The sequence below is a fragment of the Athalia rosae genome, chromosome 2, assembly GCF_917208135.1.
Source record: "Athalia rosae chromosome 2, iyAthRosa1.1, whole genome shotgun sequence".
NCBI classification, from domain to species: domain Eukaryota; kingdom Metazoa; phylum Arthropoda; class Insecta; order Hymenoptera; family Athaliidae; genus Athalia; species Athalia rosae.
Window position 1 is genome coordinate 21,088,608 of NC_064027.1, and position 15,046 is coordinate 21,103,653.

The 15,046-nt window shown below is 35.4% G+C and overlaps 5 protein-coding genes across 6 annotated transcripts; 2 read left to right on the forward strand and 3 right to left on the reverse strand.

Annotated features, from left to right (window-relative positions):
* The first annotated feature begins 133 nt into the window (after nucleotides 1-133).
* On the forward strand, nucleotides 134-5,396 carry LOC105689394 (flotillin-1). 2 transcript variants are annotated; one of them, XM_012406379.3, is made up of 11 exons: nucleotides 134-385; nucleotides 1,005-1,080; nucleotides 1,168-1,258; nucleotides 1,394-1,537; nucleotides 1,731-1,850; nucleotides 2,490-2,498; nucleotides 2,954-3,169; nucleotides 3,262-3,449; nucleotides 3,509-3,719; nucleotides 3,796-3,960; nucleotides 4,030-5,396. In XM_012406379.3, exons 1-11 carry the CDS (start codon nucleotides 334-336, stop codon nucleotides 4,045-4,047), a joined length of 1,290 nt encoding a protein of 429 aa, XP_012261802.1. In that variant the 5' UTR covers nucleotides 134-333; the 3' UTR covers nucleotides 4,048-5,396. The 2 variants fall into 2 exon arrangements, with proteins under 2 accessions (XP_012261802.1, XP_012261803.1); XM_012406380.3 differs by lacking the exon at nucleotides 2,490-2,498 and having other exon boundaries at nucleotides 157-385.
* Nucleotides 5,397-5,536: 140 nt separating this feature from the next.
* LOC105689395 (ADP,ATP carrier protein-like) lies at nucleotides 5,537-7,384 on the forward strand. Its single transcript, XM_012406381.4, has 5 exons — nucleotides 5,537-5,742; nucleotides 5,803-6,006; nucleotides 6,066-6,324; nucleotides 6,398-6,629; nucleotides 6,707-7,384. The coding sequence occupies exons 2-5, from the start codon at nucleotides 5,853-5,855 to the stop codon at nucleotides 6,962-6,964; spliced, it is 903 nt and encodes a 300-aa protein (XP_012261804.2). The 5' UTR covers nucleotides 5,537-5,742; nucleotides 5,803-5,852; the 3' UTR covers nucleotides 6,965-7,384.
* Nucleotides 7,208-8,808, reverse strand: LOC105689396 (uncharacterized protein CG1161). Its single transcript, XM_012406383.3, has 5 exons — nucleotides 8,560-8,808; nucleotides 8,213-8,334; nucleotides 7,979-8,093; nucleotides 7,773-7,913; nucleotides 7,208-7,553 (listed from the first exon to the last, which is right to left on the reverse strand). The coding sequence occupies exons 1-5, from the start codon at nucleotides 8,617-8,619 to the stop codon at nucleotides 7,404-7,406; spliced, it is 588 nt and encodes a 195-aa protein (XP_012261806.2). The 5' UTR covers nucleotides 8,620-8,808; the 3' UTR covers nucleotides 7,208-7,403.
* A 230-nt stretch (nucleotides 8,809-9,038) lies between these two features.
* LOC105689397 (acyl-CoA-binding protein-like) lies at nucleotides 9,039-11,225 on the reverse strand. The gene is made up of 4 exons (XM_012406384.3): nucleotides 11,092-11,225; nucleotides 10,780-10,881; nucleotides 9,859-9,973; nucleotides 9,039-9,446 (listed from the first exon to the last, which is right to left on the reverse strand). Exons 1-4 carry the CDS (start codon nucleotides 11,164-11,166, stop codon nucleotides 9,307-9,309), a joined length of 432 nt encoding a protein of 143 aa, XP_012261807.1. The 5' UTR covers nucleotides 11,167-11,225; the 3' UTR covers nucleotides 9,039-9,306.
* A 1,146-nt stretch (nucleotides 11,226-12,371) lies between these two features.
* Nucleotides 12,372-14,171, reverse strand: LOC105689398 (acyl-CoA-binding protein homolog). The gene is made up of 3 exons (XM_012406385.3): nucleotides 14,045-14,171; nucleotides 12,804-12,918; nucleotides 12,372-12,621 (listed from the first exon to the last, which is right to left on the reverse strand). The coding sequence occupies exons 1-3, from the start codon at nucleotides 14,057-14,059 to the stop codon at nucleotides 12,488-12,490; spliced, it is 264 nt and encodes an 87-aa protein (XP_012261808.2). The 5' UTR covers nucleotides 14,060-14,171; the 3' UTR covers nucleotides 12,372-12,487.
* Nucleotides 14,172-15,046: the final 875 nt, after the last annotated feature.

Consider the following 15,046-nt stretch of genomic DNA (forward strand, 5'->3'; position numbering starts at 1 on the left):
GTAATTATCGAATCGGGTAAAAATATTGTATTTTGCTATAATTTTCGATCGATTTCTTCCACCTAAAGCCTAATATCGTCGTAGAGGTAGAAATAGCAACGAAATAGATCTGAATTCACATTGCAAGTAGTCTACTAGTTCCCACAACCGGTCACCGCGTTTTGAGAGGGCGTAAACTCGCGATACTTGTTGACCGTCTTTCCAAATCTTTAGTCAGAGTTTAGTTGCAACGAAATACAAGACGGGGTATTGTTGATCTGCCGACGCTTTTCCTTTAATCTCTACAAGTGTTAACGTGTTAATAGTGGTATTTCGTACTAGGAATTCCACAAGATGAGCTGCGGATTTGTTACGTGTGGTCCAAACGAAGCTCTCGTTGTTTCAGGTAAACGATCAGTCGAATCAATTTTATTCAATCCTCTCTCACGCGTCGTCGCGGTACCTGCGAATTAATAGTTTGACATTCTTTTGACGCTGTTATGTAATATGGACACCCAAATGGAGTCTAATTTTTGTATCTATACAAAATAAAATTATTAAACGATAAATTCTGATTGATTTTCAATCATACATTTTATTAAATTATGCAGATGATTTTATCCAAATTTTTGAAGCCATATTTGAAGACCGCATCAATTATAAGCGTGAAGTAATTCTATTATGCCTAATCTACAGCAATTATTCGTCTGCAATTAATAGCGACGTCACCGCGAATAACGCCTTAATTTGATTTTAACTAAGGAATATTGTATCGTTCTATCTGATGTTATCCGTTTGACCTTGTATAGAATCAACCCATTGATTTCAATAATCGTACAATTTGGCTATAATTGAGCGTGTAGAAAATCCGGTGTTCGTAAAATTATTTTTTGTTTGACTGAACATGTTAAATAATTTATTGGTACATAGTTCAGAGCCAGAGTACACAAAAGATAAACTCTATGTATGATTGACCGCAACCTTCTAGACTGAGCTGGAAATCATTAGGAATTCTAAAATTTCAGGATGCTGCTACAGCAAACCATTGCTGGTACCTGGTGGAAGGGTATTTGTTTGGCCAATTGTGCAGCAAGTACAAAAGTGAGATGAAAAGTTGAATGTCCTTCACCTAATTCTTTGCTGCCTCTTATTACATTCATAAATACTATCGGTTTTTCGATTTTCCAGAATATCTTTGAACACAATGACTCTCCAGGTTGAGAGCCCCACTGTTTACACTTGCCAGGGAGTACCGATATCTGTTACAGGAATCGCTCAGGTATTCATCAATTTTTAATGATAAAATGTGTGCAATAAATGATAGTGAAAACTTCTCTGAAATGACATAAACTTTGAATAATCAAATATAACTCAACTTAGACGATCTTTAATAATGTCCCATATTTTTAACAAGGTCAAGATCCAGGGCCAGAATGAAGAGATGTTATCAACAGCTTGCGAACAATTTCTTGGAAAAAGTGAAGCCGAAATTCACAACATTGCATTAGTCACGTTGGAGGGTCACCAGCGGGCAATTATGGGCAGTATGACTGTCGAGGTATGTCAAGTGCCATAGTATCAATAGATCTTGATTCCGTCGATCAAAATTTTTAATAAATTCCTCTATGTGTCAAAAACATTTCCATTTGCGTCAATTGCGAAAGAATTCTGGTAATTTTAGCTATCTTTGACCATAAATTTTCGTTCCATTGCAACAACCCCTTTGAAACGAATTTCCTTAATATTTTCAGGAAATTTACAAAGACCGTAAGAAGTTCAGCAAAGAAGTATTCGAGGTTGCAAGCAGTGATCTCGTCAACATGGGAATCACCGTCGTATCCTATACTCTAAAGGATATTCGAGATGAAGAGGTATGTTATTTAAAAAAATTTCGTTTGATCATTGGAGTATGTTCGATTATCTATAGGTATATCCATAGAAAGTTGATTCGTGTAGTGATGTAATGAATTAAATGTGCAGACTGCATACATTCCTTATTACCTACGTCTCACGCATACCATATTTTATAGAATACTATCCATATTGAATACTGTTATCTATATTTTTACATTTGCTTCATAGTACCTATTTATTCTGGTAGTGACGATTCATTTTTAAACATATTTTTATTCGACTAATGCTAATGAGAGCTATCCAGTGAACTTTTGCTTGATATTCTATGATTACTATTGAAAAAAAAAGAAAAAAAAAACCTCCAAAACAACCCGATGGCATAAATACTTTCAATTGCTCTCTATGTCAATAGATTGAGAGTTAACTTTTCCTAGGTGCAATGAAGTTAGCAGTATGTTAAAAATAATTTTCCATTTCCCTCACATGAGCTATGAATGAATATGTATTTCGAATTTCACCATGGCTTATAGGACACAGCCATTGTTAATATTCCCTTGATTTTAAATCTACGATGTGCTCGGTATACTAACATAAATAGCATAGCAACCTCAGTTGGTATAAATATATTCATCAAATTTTTGTTATGCTACTTACAGGGGGCAAAGGTATGTTCGAAGTTTTTTTTCCGTCACTAGGTTAAAAGTTCTGATTTATTGCGCACCACTAAATTATCATTATTAATTTTTTTTATTTCGTACCATTTATTTTCCCCTTCATTTGATATTCGAACGGCATTTGTGTTTACATTTTATTACATTATTTACGAAAGTCGTCTTCAGCTAGAAATAATGAACGTCTATAATTTGTTGATGAAAATTTAGAATTATGAAGAAAGTTTCATTAGTTTTTTTGCATCCGTGAGGTAAAAACATTGGCTATTTCCTAGTTAGCTTGTGAACTTTGCATGATGAAATATTTCGACGTTGTCATTATTTAATTTCATATGCTTTTTAACAACTATATTGTGTGTTCTCTGAGCCAATGGCTAATTTTTTTATGTTGTATAAATCTGATATTTCTTCACTTTCCTACGTAACAAATTATCACATGTTTATTATAGGGCTACCTCAAAGCTCTTGGTATGGCACGTACTGCAGAAGTCAAAAGGGATGCCAGAATCGGCGAAGCGGAGGCTCGCAAAGATGCACAAATCCGTGAAGCTATTGCTGAAGAACAACGTATGGCTTCCCGCTTCTTAAATGACACTGAAATTGCCAAGGCACAGCGAGATTTTGAACTCAAAAAAGCTGCTTATGACGCCGAAGTGCAAACTAAGGTATTGTTGATCTCTTTCAAACTACAATTCGTATATTTTTGTTGATTAAACTTGCTTTCACATATTCGTTTGTTTATTTGGGAAAAATTTAGAAAGCTGAAGCGGAGATGGCTTACGAACTTCAAGCAGCTAAGACAAAGCAGCGGATAATGGAGGAACAAATGCAAGTCAAGGTTGTCGAACGTACTCAAGAAATTGCTGTACAGGAACAAGAAATGACGCGTCGTGAACGCGAATTGGATGCTACAGTCCGTCGTCCGGCAGATGCTGAAAAATACAGGTAACTCCTATCGCATCATCCCGTATTTTTGGACCAAAACTGACTATTCTTATTTTCAGATTGGAAAAGATGGCTGAAGCAAACCGATTGCGTCTAATAATGGAAGCTGAAGCCGAAGCTGAGGCCATAAGAATCAGAGGAGATGCCGAAGCCTTTGCCATAGAAGCTAAAGCTAAAGCTGAAGCTGAACAGATGGCAAAGAAAGCAGATGCTTGGGGAGAGTACAAGAGTGCAGCCATGATAGATATGATGCTTGAAACTCTACCAAGGGTATTTAATCAATTTTCAAACCCTGATCGATCAGAACCTTCGCCATCGATGCTTAAAACAATGATTTTTTCAACAGGTCGCTGCTGAAGTAGCTGCACCCTTGTCACAGGCGAAAAAAATAACCATGGTTTCCAGCGGCAATGGTACAGTTGGAGCAGAAAAACTCACTTCCGAGGTACTGAACATCGTCGCCCGGGTACCAGAGCTCGTCAAGCAGATGACTGGAGTGGACATTGCAAAGGTAAGTGAAAGCTAGTCTGCTGACGAATAGAAAGAGACAAGTTTAAAAAATAATTTCTTCAAATTTCAGTCAGTTCACGCCGCATGAAGAAATTAAGACGAGGAACCTTTAGATATTACACTTATTGAATGAAAATTTATGCCAGAATATATATTGAACAAACATAACTCTATATTATATACTATACAAATATATATACACAAAGATATATACACTTATACAAAATACTTACACCTTTAAATGTTCAATACACACAGACATAAACTCACCCGGTAGATGGGAGTAGATTTATAATTGTTGGGGACACAAAATTATTGTACCAATAGTCTATTGGTAATTGCATTTAGAAAACGAATGAATTCCCTCAACGAGAACAACTTTGTTTCACCTACTCCATATGCATTTCTATGCATTAAATTCATACGCACACAGTAACGCCCGTATTACTGTCTCGTAAAAAAAATTGCTGCATAAATTTTTCAATAACTACCATTATTTATAGTACTCGGTAACGTTATATTATCCAAGAAAAGGTGGTCGATCGCCACCAAAAACTACACATGTATTTTGATATTCAATCGTGAGTCGTGATTTTGCCACCTGGAAACACCTAGATGAAAATAAGGTGTTCTATTTTTTAACTGTTCTCTATTTGCCTTCTAGAAAATGAAATATTCCATCGATTTTTTTTCGCCCATGTGTCTTTGTGGCTTTGAATCAGTGCCATGAAAGTGTGCCACGTCTCAGGAAGACGTTGAACAGCCTGTAAAATGGCAGTAAAATTAATAAGAATTTGTTCGCCCTGCATGAGCACGGCGAGGCGAGTTTTGGGAAAATTTCATTTAAATTTTGTTGTAAAAAAAATATGTGTCAATGAATTCGTACTAATATATACACAAATAGCTATTGCAATGAATAATGATAGATGTACAACCTACGTTCTAACGTGTTACCTATGAAAATAATTTTTACTGGTAGGAAAATGCACATCTATAGATAGTCAAAGTATTCAAATAACGTACGCTGTCGATAATTCAGCATCTAATCGTCAACCATTCCAAATACCGTGCATACTCCTCATTTCGTTTTATTTACTGTTATGGTGATAATTTGTTGATAAAAATTTTAGTTCTAGTTTTATTCAATGTCAACAAGGTCAAGTTTCAGGCGGACCCAAAATCATTTAAAGTAGAATCTCATTCGCCATTAGTCGAGAGATGTTATGAATCATGTTACCAAACAATTTTTATAATTCAACCTATTTTGACTATATATAAATGCTATCACCTATAAACTTAGTTATTTTAATAATTGTACAAACATAATTTCTTCCTTCATCTAGTCTTTATAGTATCAAGATTCATGTATTTCCTTACACAATATTATCTTTACATTTTGCATTTTATCAAATAAAGCATAATTATATGTTCTGTGTATATTGCGTCTTGGTATTTCAGACAGTATTTATGAAATGTAGATCTCCTCGTTGGTCATAGTATACAAGAATGAAGTAAGCTCCATTTTTTTCTGTACCAATCTTCAAATGTTAAAGATGCTTTTGACATTCAAAAGTTAATTTCATATTTGTAAAGCAAATTATCGATTTGATCATAAAATGAAAATTTTTATAATCAGGCATTCGTGCAGATGCGTTTAAAAGTCTCTGGTTTGAATAACGTTACCAAACAACCAGTTCAACTAGAATTATGGCGTTATTATCACTGTTAATAATGTGACAAATTGTTTGATAGCATAAATTGATTCAAAGCCTACGTCAGGAGGGTAATTGAACATATTTCCATTCAAATTCGGTTATCCAAATACATTTCCAAACTTTTATAGAGAATTCCAATCCGAGAATTTTAACATCATCTGTCATACCGTTATTTACTATGGCTGAGACCAAAGCATTTCTGGTAGATTTTCTTGCCGGAGGTATATCAGCGGCTATTTCAAAGACTGTTGTCGCACCAATAGAGCGTGTTAAATTATTGCTTCAAGTTCAGCATACATCAACACAAATCCCTGAAGACAAACGGTACAAAGGTGTGTAAACATATCTACTTGTGTCTGATGTTGACTTCATGTAATAACTCTGATTCTAGGAATGATAGATGTTTTTGTACGAATACCCAAAGAGACTGGATTTTTGAGTTTTTGGAGAGGGAATCTAGCCAATGTCATAAGATATTTTCCGACGCAGGCTCTAAATTTCGCTTTTAAGGATAAGTATAAAGCAATATTTCTCGATGGCGTTCCAAAAGATGCCTTTTGGCGACAGTTTGCTGGAAATTTAGCTTGCGGTGGTGCTGCTGGAGCAACATCTCTGTTGTTTGTTTATCCGCTAGACTTTGCAAGGACGAGGTAATCTCTTTAAGTCCGTAATTATTCTAAATATTCTACAATTTCACCAAAGTTAATACAAAAAGTCCTGCAGACTAGCCGCAGATGTCGGCAAAGGATCAACTAGAGAATTTAGTGGAATGGGAAATTGTTTGTACAAGATATTCTTAGCCGATGGACCTATTGGCTTATACCGAGGTTTCAATGTCAGTGTTCAAGGTATCATAATATACCGTGCCTCATATTTTGGATTTTACGACAGTGCAAAGTCAATGTTACCTGACCCAAAGAACACTCCGATTTATATCAACTTTTGCATAGCTGAAGTGAGTCTAAATTTTTTTCATCTTACGTCGCAAAGACAATCCACGATTATATCCACACTAGAATTTGATGATTCTAGTTAGTGACAACAATAGCTGGTCTTATTTCGTACCCCTTTGATACGGTACGAAGACGAATGATGATGCAGTCAGGACGAAGCAAAGAAGACATGATGTATAAAAACACATTGGATTGTTGGGTCAAAGTATTGCAAAAAGAAGGATCTGCAGCCTTTTTCAAAGGCGCATTTTCAAACATATTAAGGGGTACAGGTGGAGCTCTTGTATTGACTCTTTATGATGTTGTCAAATGGGGTATTAACAAGGCAATATCTTGAGTCTTTTTTAAGAAAAATAAAATGCAAAAATTATTTCTGAGGCACCTTGCAATGTGAAAGCTTACTTTCTGAGGAATTCCCTGATTGACATCTTGGAGGTGAGATCAAAAGGTTAGTATTTTAAATACAGTATTTATAGAACAAACTTTCAGCCTGCTTTCGACTCAGCGATAACTGTGTAAACGTACAGAATCTGGACAGTGTAGAGGCTTGAAAGAAAATATAACAAATCTGCAGCCTGAGTAATGGTTATTCAACTTTATTTTCAACTTAATGCCTTATTCTATGTGATAAAACGATATAATACATCAAATAATAAAATTTCGAATGGTCGTACCTGTTGAGATGCAGATGATGCGATAACACCGAGCTTAATTTTTGCCAAATAACTTTGTGTCAAAGAATATTTAATTTGTTATTCCAAGAAACAATTGTTGATTCAGTTAAGCATCGTATGGCGATCGTAGATATTACGCCTCTGCTCTCGAACTTGACGCTTCCATTTGTCTTGCTGATGGCCAACACGATTTAAAACATTGCCCCTCACTCCCATAGCGTGTGATGTTCCGGGATTGACTGAGCTGTCATCCTGTTAACACGAATGAAAATTTTGTTGATTTTCCATTTTTAGTGAATATAGTATTTATTTAACACTAACATTGTATTATAAACATCACAGTTTTGTATAGAGTCACCAAAAAATTAGCGAGGTAGAAGTTTCTGAGTTGTTTTAATTGATTATAGTGTAAACTGGTCGTTTGACCTGCTTGTAGATAGAAAATGGAGAATACAATGGCAATGGCTGTACCTCTTCATTTGTATGTTCTTGATAACTGCCACTGGCTGTGCCCTTGTGTATCCTTTTGTTTAGAAGTGGATCCAAACATATTAGGAACAGCATGTAGATCACAAGCAACGAGATAACCCAGATAACAATTATTACAACAATCTATAACAAAATAATTTTTTTGCTAGAAATACAGATAAAATGAAATCAAGTCGTGATCAATTTACCTTGATTATAGTGGTATTTCTATTTTCGTATTTACAATCACATCTTGGGCAAAAGATCTGTTCCTGCCCTTTAATTTGATCTCCAAGACGTGGCAATATTACACCGTCGCAATTACTGTGAAACACATGAACATTTTTGTCATCTTCAAATGTCATTTCATACCATACCACTATGACTCCTTTACGTGAACTTGCACGAGCGAAGCTATCTAAATTGCAGTTGAAAAAACTCACCATTTCGAAGGTGGAACGTTTGAAATAAAATTCAATCTATCAGGAGATGATTGAGTTGTGTTTATGACGGATGAAACGCTTGGACATATGCATTTACATCTCTTGTCGTCGTAAGACTGTGCCTGTAGAAGACGTAAGGGGTAGGATTTATATTATACAAAGGTGAGTTAGTTCAGCGGTTGGATGAGATACCATAAGGATACCAGCAAAGACTGTTTTGAAGTCAATAAGTTATGTACCAAATCCAGAGTAGATTATCACAAGGTTTTACTCCATTAATAAAGAGTCTAAACGTAACGCTTCAGAGCATCCAATATTACACAAATAAAATAAATTTCAAAACTAACCTCTGATTGTGAGAAACTTATCAAAACAATGGTCAACGGAAGCAGCACGTATTTCCACATAGTGAGGAAAGAGTTATTTTGGGGAGCAGTTTGGATTCCGAGTTTTCGAATCCTTTTGGAACAGACGATCTAATTACAATAGAGCTCTCTACGAATTGTAATTCCGAAGGGGAGTGAAACGTCAAATCCCCAACCAAAACTCAACACCACCTGAATACCCTTCCACGCAGTTTCTGTCACCTGACAGCTGACTCTGTCCTCTGCTGCTGCTCTGCTGGGAACTTTAACGCTTCAACGTTCACGTCGGTAAAAGCACATTGATTTTGTGGTCCGTTGAAAAATTGCTCCATGTATACTTTAGAGTTGCCCATAATTAGGCTCAACTTGATCTATCTGTCAAATTTTGCGGGCATGAGAGGAAAACCTTTTCAAGGGTCATTGATTCCCACAGGATTTTCGAAAATGAAGCACACAACATGTTCTGTACCAAAAAATTATATCAATTTTTTATTAATCATATTCCAGTTATAAATTCCTTGTTTTATTTTATCACAATAATTGTGCGTGCGTTTTCATCACTTTCAAAAGAAGAGGGAAAAAAATAATTTATATACTATACATATGGTATATAAAATTGTACAACCATAATTAATTAGGATATCAGACACCCGGTAATAATCTAATTGAAAAACAAAACGACCTATGAAATAATATAAATATATAATTATATATATTTTGTAGAATTGTTTATTTTTTCCCGATGGAATTTACGAGTTCAGCGACCTTGGCGATGTACTTTTCCTTGGCATCATCTTGGCTTATCCCTTTTTTTCCGTTCCATGCGTCCCACTTAGCTTTACCACGGAAATCCAACATGCCGGGACGCGCTTTTGTCAAACAAAGAGTAAAAATTAATAATTTAATGTATGTATAAATATTGTTCATCATTTGCTCGGATATTTACCAACGATTCAGCATGTAAGTCTGAAGTCGTTTGTATTTACCGAGGCATTTACATTATCTGTAGTATTGAATTATACATTCAATTTATTCGACGGTCGCTAAAATGCGAGTTTTGCGGTCATCGTTGACGAGGTTGTTTGTCGTTAAAATTTCTTTTCATCGTTATTCACATGCATTAACTTCTTTCCCAATAATTTCGGTCGTGCAAGTCAATTTGGGAGAGAAACGAAGGACAGCTTTTGCATCGCGACCTATGACCTCAAAATATGATGTCTCATGGGACACAGCGATGAATTTCATTCTCCAATTATCGGCAAATGAACAATTTTAAATTACCTGTGTCTACGTCACCGACTGTCGCTTGTTTGTAAAGTGCATAAATTTCCAAAAGTTCAGCATCGGAGGGCTGGGTAGCCAATTCCGTCACTTCCTTCGCGGCGGCGTTAAATCTCTGAAGAATATTATTCAAATCTAAATTTCGAATATGAATTGACGCAATCGTTTTTTGAAATTGCGCAATATGTTTTTATATTTGTAATTTTTAAAATCGGATTTTGACGATTTTTAATTATTTTTTTTATCCCAATATACCCATGAACAATTTTTTCATCTCTTCAACGAAATTCATCAGATATATAAATTAACAATGATGTATCGCACGCGCGTGCAAGGTTGTAAAAAAATTAATCTTTGGTGTAAAAAAAACTCGAAAGGAAGAAAAAATACCACCTTAAAAGTTATAAATATTCCAAGTTTCATTATTCAATTTGAAGGTTATCTCAAGTACATTTTCATACATACGTATGCATCTGTAACGCGAACAATTCCTATCAATTAATTTATGACGTGTTTGTATTTATGGGCGTGGAATTTCGATGCAGAGATGAACAGTATAACATTTTTCGGAACGGTTCTCAAATTTTTTCGCACACCGTTTATATTTTATCGATACATTTCGCTTTATTCATCTAAATTAGCATATGTATAATAATGTGACTGTATTAAGTGCGTCAAGAACCAAAGATAATGGAAAAAGAAAAGAATCGCATTTCTCATTCCTTTGATTAGATTGGATATTGAATCCGAGCAAATCTTATACATGCATGACACCAAAGAGGATGGGCATCATCGTCATACTATGAGAGTAAGTACTTAAAACTGTTTTGTTTTGTGAATTGGAAACACCAAGTTGATAACCGAGGAGATGTTAAATTTATAAAAAAAAAAAAAGAGAAATCATTCTCAAATTCAACCTACCTCGTCCAAAGACATGATTTTTGCTGTTGGTAATTTGTTTGTTTTTTTATATTTTTCCGTATCGACGAAGTTTCTCGTTCCAGTAGGAGATGGCAGCTCTACCTGCCCGCATTCAGCGCAATAAAAACATATATTCTGTATTAATCTACACATACATCCGATGGAATGAATGAAATAATGGACTGATTGTGCGTTCACATTGATTAACGTGGGCAAAGAAACGATGAAATAATCAATTGATGAAAACCTGTTTGCACGAGAAAAAAAAGGATGGAATCCATTTCTGTGCGGAAACAAACGACGTGTACTCACCGTTCGGCTGTTTGAGAACGACTCACAGCGGCAACTTCGGAGTGTGGTATCACTGGAGGCCACCGGGCTGATCATATGTGGTGTGTGAATAGTATGTATGTCATGTATGTATGCACCTTGTGTACGTATGTATATACGTACGTAAATACTCACTGATCTCTACATATACATTTAAATCCTGCATTGTTTGAAAAAAAAAAAAAAAAATCGACGGTCTGCCAGTTGCGCGCGTCGATTAGACGTCACGATTCAACATCATGGAAGTGGAAATGGAACGGAACTCAAAAGCATAGAATTATTTTTTGAGATTAATATCATGATTCATTAGACACACATTACGAGGAGGGAATTTCGATGCGATGATCAGCTTCTTATGCTTTTTCCCAGCCTCTGGGAGTCATCGGTGAAAAGTGAAACCGCAAATTGGAATCGCTGAACGTCGAAAGTTGTTTGGTTTTCTTTTTTTTCTTTTACCATTCGCAGATTTTAGGAAGCATGAGATATTTGGAAGTAATAGATTCCAAACAGCGGATCGAATTCTTAAGCAGGTCGCGTATTTAATTCTAAATCCGGAATGAATGGAAACAGAGAAATTTTATCAAGATTTAAATCAGTTCATCGTCTCCTGCCATCCCATTTCAAACAACATGCGCGGCGGAACAAATTCAAGTACAAGTTCTTCATTGAAATCGCATCCTTTATAGGCATCAAAATTGTAACCTGTAACACTATTAGTGAGGTGCTAATGCGCTACACATCGCATTATTAGTAATGAAGGATTTACTCGCGTAAACAAGTTCGATATCTTTCTAATTTTTTTTTCTCGACTTCTTTTTCACGGACTGCTTATATAACGGTATGTGCATAACCATACGCAATATCACAAAGTGCAGGCGTATCAAGTAGACAAACGGGCGCGTTTCGAAGTAAAAAAAAAACATAAACGAACGAGGAGAGAAAAATTATGGGGTTCTTTATCATGTCCACTGATATCATGATAAAATGATGATCGTCGTGCTCTTTAAACAAAGCTTGTGCGGATAATATTTCGTGATTAGATTATCGCCTTCAGCCCCCTTTTCCCCCTCCAGCCGCCGCAGCACTAATTACCATCAGAATTATAATCATCCACATTGTTTCTCGTCTCTTTCTTTTTCTCACTCACTCGATTGTATCGCGTTAAGTTCTCTGGTGAGGTGAGGGCGTATGCGTGTAGTCGGTGTAGTTGAATTAATTGATTATAAAATCAAAACATAAAAAATCATTAAAAGTGCAATATGTATGGTGAAATCACTTGATTTTGGAAATATATTATTTGTATCGAATATTATGCGAGAAAAAAGTACACAAAATTCTTACGCTTTATAAAGAAAAATATCCCTTCAAGATTGAAAATTTATTTGTACTTTGCCATTAAACCTTCTGCGAAGGTAATGTATTCCTCTTTGGCCGCGTCCTTTGATGTTCCTCGTTTCGCGTCCCATGAATTCCATTTTGCTCTGCCCTTCAGATCGAGCAATCCAGGTTTCGCTAAAAATAATGGGAAATATCGTTAAAGTTATGAACAGTAGGCAAAGAATGAAACCATAAGGTCTGTAAATTGTATTTCTTGATTTCTCTATAGTATATGAATTTATTTCAGCTTTTCTCCCCTCGTTCGCCATTGAAGTTTCGTCTAGATTTTCTATTCATAATCATCATGTATAACTTACGTGTGTTGTTATCGCCCTCGATGGCTTGTTTGTAAAGCGCGTAAAGAGTTAAAAGCTCCTCATCGGTTGGCCGTTTTGTCAAACCTTTGACGGCTTGAGCTGCGGCTTCAAATTTCTGTCCGCCGAGAAGAAATAATTTTAATGAAAATAATAACAACAGCAATACGAATAAGTAATTCACGAATCAAGTTCTTTTTTGTTTATTGTTTTTGTTTTCTTCATTTTAATAGCTGTTCGCGTTCGACGTATATCGGTATATAATTTTTACCAGACTTCCGGTTAGTAACTATGATATTTACAGCTATGTATATGCTGCACATCAACGAGGATAATTATTTTGTGTATCTACATAAGTATAAGCTGTGTATAAAAATTTTTTTTTCTTAAAATCTTGCAGGGTTAACGGTTTACGAATCGCCGGTCTTGCGAATTATTTTCATTTTTTTGTTCTGCCGCGCTGCAGCATTCCTTTTATTATATTCAATGCGATCGTGTAATTAAAAGTAACTGTCATAGACATGCGATCGATCGATTATTTTTTTAATTTTTTTTCGATTTTGTTTAATAATGACAAATTTAAATATCACGTATCTCTTTCGTTCAATTATGATATAATATTATTTCCTTCTATTTGATAAACAGGTTTTGTTGAAAAATTATGCTATCGATAGAATCGGGCTTATGTCGCTGATAAATAAGATCGATTTAATTACAAAATGTATACTTGCAGAGATAAGACAGCTTTCGCGATAGATTTTCGAAGAAATTATCGGACCTTATTTAACTACTCATTTATATTGATATCACGTTATATTTCAGAAACAATGAGAAAAATGGATAAATCAAATTACAACCGAGTGGGAAACTTTCGGGCTGGCTAATCGAAACCAACCAAATTTTAAAAACTAAAAATTTACTGTACGTTCATCTTCTCAGATTTTCTATTATCCGCGTAATTCAATCCACAATTCACGATGAAATTATTATTCGTTCGGTATATTTTTAATACATACAGCTGTACAAAGTCTCCGCGATGCAATTTTTTTTTCAATACGAGCGTTTAATAATTCTCGACGTGGACAATAACGTATCATATAACATCCATATTCATATTACGTAACTTCGCCAAATAATAAATAAATTAATTCAGAAAGAATTTTCTTTTCAATTTCTAACAACGATGCGACGTTGAAAATATACAAAATAAACTTGACTAAAACGTTCATAGCGGCCGCGCTCACCTGATCTAGAGACATTTTGAGGGATTGGAGTGCGGCGAAGACAACGATGATGCGATTTCTTCGGTGGCAGACTGACGACTGCCTTGTACCTTTTCAACTTCCCCACTCCCAAAGTGGTAATAAATAAAAAACAAAAAAAACATAATGATAAAAATCGCATAGACCATGTATATCTGCTTGACGTTTTTTGCCTCACTCTACCTGTTGCAGTACGATCACTACGACCTGATAGCTGTTAATATGTACATATTAATGCCGTATGTTATCTGCTGGACAATATACATGCGATTTAATATACTTAATGACTGACTAACGTTTCGTGCATGTATCGGGCATTTTGGCCGGTCGACCCCGCGAAGAAAATTGAAATAACGGAAAACTATGAAAATTTATCCGATACGACAGTAATCACTCCAAGAAATAGGGAAACGAATTGTAATTTTTTATCCTCCGTAATAATTGTACGACGAATTACGCAGTTATATAGCTGTACAGGTGCTCCGAAAATGGTATTGATTTGAATTTCGTGAAAATGAAGAAAATCTTTACGATGGGAAGAAAAATAAAAAAATACCGTTGACGATGCGTCTTCAGAAATTTTCTTTTGTGCTTTCTGGAATCGGATCACCAAAAATTGCAAAAATTCGGATAAAACTGTCGGGGCCTGTGGCAGGTTGTAGTAAAAAATTTGCCACGAAATGCCCCATATAACAGATAGTGACTAATCGGATAAAATCTGTTTGACGTAATACATCATACACGCGATATAAAAACGCGTGTACGTGTATAATCTAATCATGCGTATGAGAGGGTATACAAAATATAGTACGAAGCGAAGTCTTTTAACTTTCGAAAAAAAACCGCGGAATGAGTGTATGGCGTGTGTAAGAGAATTTTCAGAAATTCCGGAAGATCATTGGGAATTACGTAATTATTCGAAGGCCTCTCTGTGCAGCGTGACGAATCCGACGTTCTCCTCGAATCCATCATCGATTTTCAATC